Raw genomic sequence first — 7,659 nt, forward strand, 5'->3', positions numbered from 1 at the left:
CACCCCCCCCCCGAGTTTCGGCAGGGGTGGACCCCTCACTCGTCCGAAGGTGGGAGCGATGCTGAAGCCGGAGCTGCGGTGCCCGAGGTCGGCGTGGGCAGCGCGATGAATTTGCTCCCAGGCAACCCGGGGGGTCCCCCCTCGTTGCTCTTCAGAGCTGCACCCCCTCCTTCCCTGTGGGGTTTTTTTTGGACTGGTAATTCTCCTCCTAAACAGGCGCTCGTGTACTGGTTTGGGTGGAAAAATCCAGCCCCAAATTGAGAGAAGGGGGCACTTTCTGCAGGGAAGAGGGGTGTAGCCAGCCCCTACGGTGTCCCCCTAAAGCAGGGACACCCCGCACCTGGCATCCAAGTGTGCAAACCATCTCGTACCTCAGTCTTCCCCGTCTGTACAATGGGACTAACGATCCTCATGTCTTACAGCACCAAGAGCCTTAATGAGTGTTTCAGTCGCTCAGGTCGGGGCGGGGGTCACAGGAGATGACCCTTGCTGAGCCCCGCGGGCTTCCTTATGGGCAAAGGTGGGAGACCTGGGGGAGGGGGTTGGTGGTCACCTCGGCGGTGATGGTCAGGGTGATGGCCGTCACCAAGGCTCATTGCAGGCACCGCCGCAGTCCCGAGCCTGCAGCCATGCACCCGGCAATGTTGTTTGTGCAATAGAGATATACCAAAGCTCTTCTGTTTCAGCATCTTTTCTGTGTGGTGGGGAGGGAGAGAGGATAATCCTCATGGGGGGGTCACGGCTGGTGAAGGGAATTCATGCTGCCGGTCTGCTGTCTGCGTGCACAACAAATATCCCTCCGAGAGCCCTGCGGGGGCCAGAAGAGCCCCATCTTCCAAGAGAGGATGAAGCCAGACCCACACCCCTGCAGAGGAGCAGCAAGAGCGAGCGCCGGGGCCCTGTGGATGCAAAACCTGCTTGCAAAAATACTCCTTTTGCAGGGGAGAAACAAATTCCCCCACCCCAGACCATTGCCTCCCGCGGAAGGGCTGTGAGAGCGGTAGTGGGGCGGCGAGCAATCTGGCACCACGGGCAAAGAGCAGCGAGGTGGGTACAGAACAAGGGGGTACAGACCTGATTTTTAATTCGATTTCAAAGAAGGGGGCGCAGGGCGTTACAGGTGGTGTAGACACCTGGGGAATCTCCGACAAGAAGTCCAGGGGGGAAAGGAAAGCCAAGTCCAGGCAACTGGGATGCTCACCGGGGCAGGAGGAGGAGGAGGAGAGGGAAGCATCCTTGCTGGGGCTGGACCGAACCCAGGCATTGCCTCCTGCGGCACCACGCGCACGGGGGGGCAGAAAGATGGCACGGCACTGCCCTGGGGACAGCGGTGGGGACATCCTCAGCCTCTCCCAGGCTGAGGAGCAGGTTATTTTCAGCAGGATCAGGGTGGCGTTGGGCAAGCGGTAACACTTTGTACTAAGGGTGTGAGTAGGGGCAAGGCGCGGGTCGCTTGTAGCTGTTGCTGTGCTCCTGGCTGCTCTGATCCCCACGAGCCTGGCCACGCGCCGGACCTCCCTGCCCCAGGTTCCCTGCCTGCACCCAGTGGGTACCACCACCCGCTTTCCCTGCCTGCACCCGGCGGGCACCACCTCCTACCCCCTCCTGGGCTCTTGGGAAAGTAGCTCTTTGTAGCCCTCATTTTCTCGGGAGCTGGGAAATGCTGTCGAAGCAGTGAGAGTTATTGTTACTAATATAACTTTCTCTGTCTATAAAGTACAATAGAATATAACAATTATATTTATAACCTTTTTTTTTTTCAAAATACTAAATAGATGCTATAAAAACCTGTAACTAATTGTGCTATAAACTGCAGGCTACAGGGTTATAACAAACAATGTATTGGCTTAGTCGTTGATATGTGTACATTGGAGCACTTTATAAATGCTTTATTATTAGCATTTACCAAGGAGTTTCCTTCTCAAACAATTTGGAGGGATAAAGCTAGCCAGAGACCGATAACGTGGACTTACACGTGTTAATAAATCCTGATGAGATGAGGTCGGGGGGACCGGCGGCGAAGCCCGGTAGGTTTGCCATGAAGGCGAGGGATGGTGATGAGTGCCACTGCCCTTCCCCGGCCGGGGCTCTTGCAGCCACCTGAGATGGACCCATGTCCCCCCATTGCCTTTTCTCATTTTTTCCTTTTTTTTTTTTTTTGTTTTTGGAGCAAGGGGAACAGGGTTTGGTTCCCGAAGCGGCTGCTGGGGGTGGGAAGGGAGGAGCAGGGTGACCCCAACCCCGCAGCACTGGGGCTGCAGGGCAGCGCACGGCCCCAGCAGCAGGGATGGGGCGGTGAAATGCACCGTGCCGGAGCTCAGCTGGACCTACTCTTAATAGAAAGTGTTACCGAGAGCACAGCGGTGCTTCTGTGAGATGGAAACCTGGCCGTGGGGGGAGAGATGGGGCTGGCGTCCTTTTGCTTTACTGCCCAGAGCTGCGCTGAATACCTGCATCGCCTTGTTACACCAGGAATCACTGAGATGGTTTTGCCGGAGGATGGACCGGCCTCAGATCCTGCCTCGGGGGGCGAGGATGGTGTTTCCCTGTGTCTCACAGGGAGCGGCCAAGAAGGAGGAACCGCGACCCCCTCGGCCTCTTGCTCACCCCTCGCCGCACACTCCCCCAACAACCATTTCCTAACAGGGGCTGCACTTTGCCACCCGCCCTGCAGGACAAGACGCAGGTGAACTGCAAGTCTGCTGTAAAAACAAGCTGAAAGATTAAAAAATAATTAAAAAAAAAAAAATGGGGGGCTCACTTTCCTATTAGGGATATGCAGAGAGAAAAAGAAGGAATGCAACTGGAAATGCAACTCCAGCTCCCTATTGCTTTGGAGGCTGCCTTCGCACCGCTGCCGTCTCACGTGGATGGAGGCAAGCGTCGCCGTGGGAAAGCCTGGCATGGGTCGGACCCGCCTCGTGGCACCGCTGGTGGGGTGCGATGGCATGGGGGGGCTGCCTGCCTGCCCGGGAGATGCCGGGGGTTTGGGTCGGAGCCGTGCAAAGCCGGTCGCCCGCTGAGCCCGGGACGCGAGGTAGCGGAGGAGTGACCTGCCCGGCAAGGAGCGTTTCGAGATTATTTGGTGTTCGACAGGCTGGCAGGGGAGGAGAAGCCTTCCTTGGCTGAACCGGGGCAGAATGGGGACTTGAAGCCCTGGGGAAGCAGCACCCAGCACCCCGGGGGGATGTAAGGGGCAGGACGGGGGCTTTATTTTATTTTATTTTTCCCCTTTCTTGCTTTCATCCAGAAATTCCACCTGGAAAGCTGACCCAACCAAGCCAAAAGAGAGCCTGTATAACCTGGCCACTTGCCGGAGGCTGCTCTGCCCTCCGAGGGGAGAAACCCCAGCTCCTCAGGGAAGAAAACAGGACTCCCATCTCCACCGTGCCCCAGGGATGGAGCCAACCCCGGCGCATCGGGACACAGGCGCTGGGCAATTTTCTTCCAGGGAGCAGGTGACGGCAGGCAGCAGCGAGCGTTGCCCCTGCGATGTCGAGGCAGGAGCCGGCAAGGACGGACCTGACAGCCAACCTCTGGGCACCATCTGAGGCATCTCCTCTACCCCCCCGGTGCCACGCAGCATTTCAGGCACGGCAGAGACACAAACCCCCCCCCGGACAGCTTTGGCCCTGAGCGCCAGAGGCTCGGGGAGGGCTCGAGGGTTTAGCCGAGGTCCTCCCTCATCCCTCGCTACCTCCAGGCAGCCAGGCCACCCACCCGCTCTGACCCGCTGGTGGCCACTGCATCACCCTGCCCAACACCACCCAAGGTGCACCATCCCCAGATGTCACCGCAGGGTGCCAGCGCCGGCGGGGAAGCAAACCCCGAGGTGCCTCCGGCACAGCTCCCACCGCGGCATCACCCCCACAGAGAGCGGTGACGCCAGCGCTCGCCGGGGAGCCGCGGTCCCTGAGGACGGGTGGCCGCGGGGGCACGGCCGGGGAGGGGGGGTCCATCGGGGCAGGGGGGGGGCTCACATGATGGTGCATCGGTTCCTGTGCAGGGCGCCCTGGAAGCGGATGGTGGTGTGGACGTGCTTGCAGCGGGCGCAGCCCACGCTCTTCAGGAGCTCGCTGAAGAGCAGCAGGATGTGCCAGTTGTACTTGGCCGAGCACTCGATGTAGCCGCACTTCCACGTCTTCTTCACCAGGTTGGAGACGTTCCAGCGCGGGATCACCCGGCCCCGCTGCAGGTCCCGCTTGTTGCCCACGATGATGATGGGCGTCTCCGAAGTGCCGATGACCCTGGGGAGGGCAGGTGGTGAGGGAAGACAGAAGGGGACGGGGCACAGCGCGACGACCGACCGGCCCGCAGACCCCAACCCGTCCCAAACCGCCTCTTGGCTTTGGCTTGCCAAGAGGGACGTGCCTCCTCTTGGTCTGTCCCCTTGTCCCTCTTCATGGCCAGCCACCCACCGTGCCAGCCCTATTTGCCTTCCCAGGGGTGGCTGCCCTCACCCCCAGGGGATGCCTGCCCGGGGTCCCGCTCCTTCTCCTGCCCTTGGGTCCAGTTTTGCTTTTGCTTTTGGGCTCCCAGCCCTGCAAAGGGGCTTTGTCCCAGTCTGTAATATCTCATCTCCGATGTCAAGAGCAGGGGAGCGCTGGGGCGAGCCGTACCGCCCTGCCGGGAGCCACGGGGGGACGCACCCTCCGGTGAAGCAATCCCTACCTTCGTTTCCAGGATCTGCTGGCGGATGGTTTTGATGTACTCGAAGCTGTCAAAGCAACAGATGTCATAGACCAGGATGTAGGCATGGACGCTCCGGAGCCCCCTGCAACACACGTCCGCCCACTCCTGCAAGGTGCAGAGAGGGATCAATCCTGGCTCAGCCCCATTGCCGTGCCCGGGGGACGCCCCGCACTGCTTCGGGGCTGGGCACGTCAAGGAGGCTGCTATGCCGGCAGGTAGCATGGGGGCTGCACGCTCTCCGGCCCCGACACCCAGCACCCATCTCACCTCTGCTCTGCCCTGACCTGTCCCTGCGATGGCTGCGTCTGCTCCCCGCAGCCCTTCAGCCATCCCCCCCATCTCTGGAGATCCCTTATCCCCCTCGTTAATCCAGAGGAGAGATAACGGGATTTGTCAGCCCCAATTCCTCTCTTGAGTGAGGATTACAGCCTGCCTAATGCACAGCGGCCCAGAGGCGAGCTGGGAGCAGGGCTGAATGCAGCCCCCTGCCCTGGATGTAAAAACTTCATCCTCCAGAGCTGCTAATTAGGTGTGTTAATTAGTGATGCACCCTGGCTTTCGGGCGGGGCAGGTGAGGAGGATGCTGAGGGCTGAGCCCGTCCCCGTGGGGCTGGGGGTGAGGGACCAGCAGCTCCGTGGGTCAGAGGGGGAAGGTGATGGCAGGGCTGTTTGGAGGGGACAGGGGGACAGGAGAGGAGCAGCGGCTGCTCAGGAGTGGGGTCTGTGAGAGTGAGATCAGGAGCCAGGGCAGAGGCAGTCAGGGGTGGCCTCTCCACAGCCAAAATTTGGAGCTGTAAGAAATACACATTGTTAGGAAAGCTTTGGGTTTCCAGGAATAACAGGATTTTTTTTTTCTTGCTATAGGAGTGAATATCTACCCCACTTCCAGCCACTTTCCCAGCCCAGCAGTGGTACTGGGAATGGCAGCCCATGCAGGCAGCACCACAAACCCTCCTGAGCACCACTGGAGAGGAGAAAGATGCACCAAGGAGGAAAGGCATCACTTCTCCCTGAGCAAACCTCTTCAGTACCATGAATCATCCCCTTCTGAGTTTATAATCAGAATGAGGCAAAACAAGAAGACCTAGGACTGAAGGGAACTGGGAAAAGGAAAGTTTTGGGGTGCAGGTTGGTCTCCATCGCAGACTGCAGCACGGGAGGAGCTGGGAGCGAGTGGCACATGACACAGCCCCTCTCCCATCCACCGAGGGGAGGAGATGATGTGTAGCTCCTCGGTATCAGAGATGCAGGCGGATGAAGCGGCAGTGTCTCAGGTTACTCTGAGTCCTGATACACCTGGGAGATTAATAAATTGCAGCTATTTCACCACGCTGGGCTGTAGCTTCCTCCGGCGCCATGACGTTGGGATGGTTTTCCCCGTGTGGGTCAGGTTTCTCGGGATGCTCCAGGCTGGAGGACGGTCACACTGCACATCCCGCCTGGCGCTGTGCAGGAGCGGGATGTCGGGGGGCCACCAGCTCCCACTCCTCTCCCAGGACATCACCCCAGGGATGCCGTTCCTGGGCACGGAGCAGAGCCCAGCAACGCTTCCCAACAGACAGAGCCGCATCCCCCACCGTGGTCCTCTCCTTTTCCCTCGGAGCCATCCCTCTGACCACCCCCTCTTCCCTGGAAACCTCCATCTGTTCCCACCGGCTGCCTCCTCTTGAGCACAGCAAGGCAGGGAGTAAATCGAGTATGTTAGCGTCGGCTGCCGTGTCAATAAATTACCCTTTGCTATTTCGGGCTGTCTCTCGCGCTGACCTTTCATTCCCCGCACACGCCAATTAATTTTTAAACCTCCTCCTTGCCCCTGGAGTGCTCACTTCACCTCCCGCCTGATGGCACAGGGGAACTTGGAGCACTATGAGGCCCCTATAAGCTCATCCCCGTCGGGCACGGGAGCAATATAATTATATTGATTAAAAATACAAGAGGGCCCAGCTCCCGCGGAGGTGCCCCCACCGGTGGCATTGCCCTCCGGCGTGGCTGCGGCCACGGCTGGGCACCTCCAGCTCCTTTCCCTGCAGCGGTGGCACAACTTGTGCCCCTGGGACGGGGCTATGGCATGAGCTTAAAATCCCCTTTTTCCCCATTAAACCCTCCTGAAGCAGTCGGCACTGGTGGCAATGCTTTCCAACCCCGTGCCGCCTTTTGGGGCTGTTTTGGAAGCACCTGAGAGTGCCGGGGGTTTGAGGAGGAGGTGGTGGGCTCGGCGCTCCAGGGACAAGCCCAGGCAATGCTTGGGGGGGTGACAGCCACCCCGGGAGAGGACGAGCAGCCCCGCTCCGCCTGGCTCGGGCAGTGGGTGCATTGGGGTCTGGCTCTCCAGGACCCCCTGGTTTTCACCCGAATGCTCTGGCCATGCTCCCCCAGCCCTTTGCTGGTGCCAGCTCTGACAGCCATGGAACCGGATCCCAGTGCTCCAGGATCCACCGCCCAGCTGGACAGGGCCGTGGGCATCGTCAGAGCCACGGTCCTTGGAGTGGGACACCATCCCTCCCCCGTTTGCCATCATTTTAGGTGAAAAAGCTTTAAAACACACTTTATCCTGGGCCCGCTCAGCCGGTAGCCATGAGGATGCAATCCATTGCACCGGCTTTTAACAAGCAAACCCCGACGTGGAGGGAGAAGCATCCTCTGAAGAGGAGGAACCGGGACCCTGCAGGGTTATACGGCAAAACCCCATGGAGGTCACCGGAGACCCCCCAGCGCGGAGCTCCCATCGCACCGAGCCGGGTGCGTCCCTACCTGCAGGGTGTTGACGGGGAAGGCGGTGATGGGGGGAAAATCCATGATCTGCAGGTCGTGGACGTGGCCGTTCATGACGACGGCGGGCAGGTAGACGCGGCGGGCCGTGGTGGGCACGCAGACCTCGCTGAACTCGTTGTAGAGGAACTGCCGGACTATGGCGCTCTTGCCCACGCCCTGGGCTCCCAGCACGGCGATCTTGAACGTTGCCACCAT

At 59.8% G+C, this 7,659-nt stretch overlaps 1 protein-coding gene across 1 annotated transcript; it reads right to left on the reverse strand.

Annotated features, from left to right (window-relative positions):
* Positions 1 to 3,976: 3,976 nt before the first annotated feature.
* RASL10B (RAS like family 10 member B) lies at positions 3,977 to 7,659 on the reverse strand. Its single transcript, XM_050909115.1, has 3 exons — positions 7,444 to 7,659; positions 4,677 to 4,797; positions 3,977 to 4,251 (listed from the first exon to the last, which is right to left on the reverse strand). Exons 1-3 carry the CDS (start codon positions 7,657 to 7,659, stop codon positions 3,977 to 3,979), a joined length of 612 nt encoding a protein of 203 aa, XP_050765072.1.

The sequence above is a fragment of the Gymnogyps californianus genome, chromosome 20 (assembly GCF_018139145.2).
Source record: "Gymnogyps californianus isolate 813 chromosome 20, ASM1813914v2, whole genome shotgun sequence".
NCBI classification, from domain to species: domain Eukaryota; kingdom Metazoa; phylum Chordata; class Aves; order Accipitriformes; family Cathartidae; genus Gymnogyps; species Gymnogyps californianus.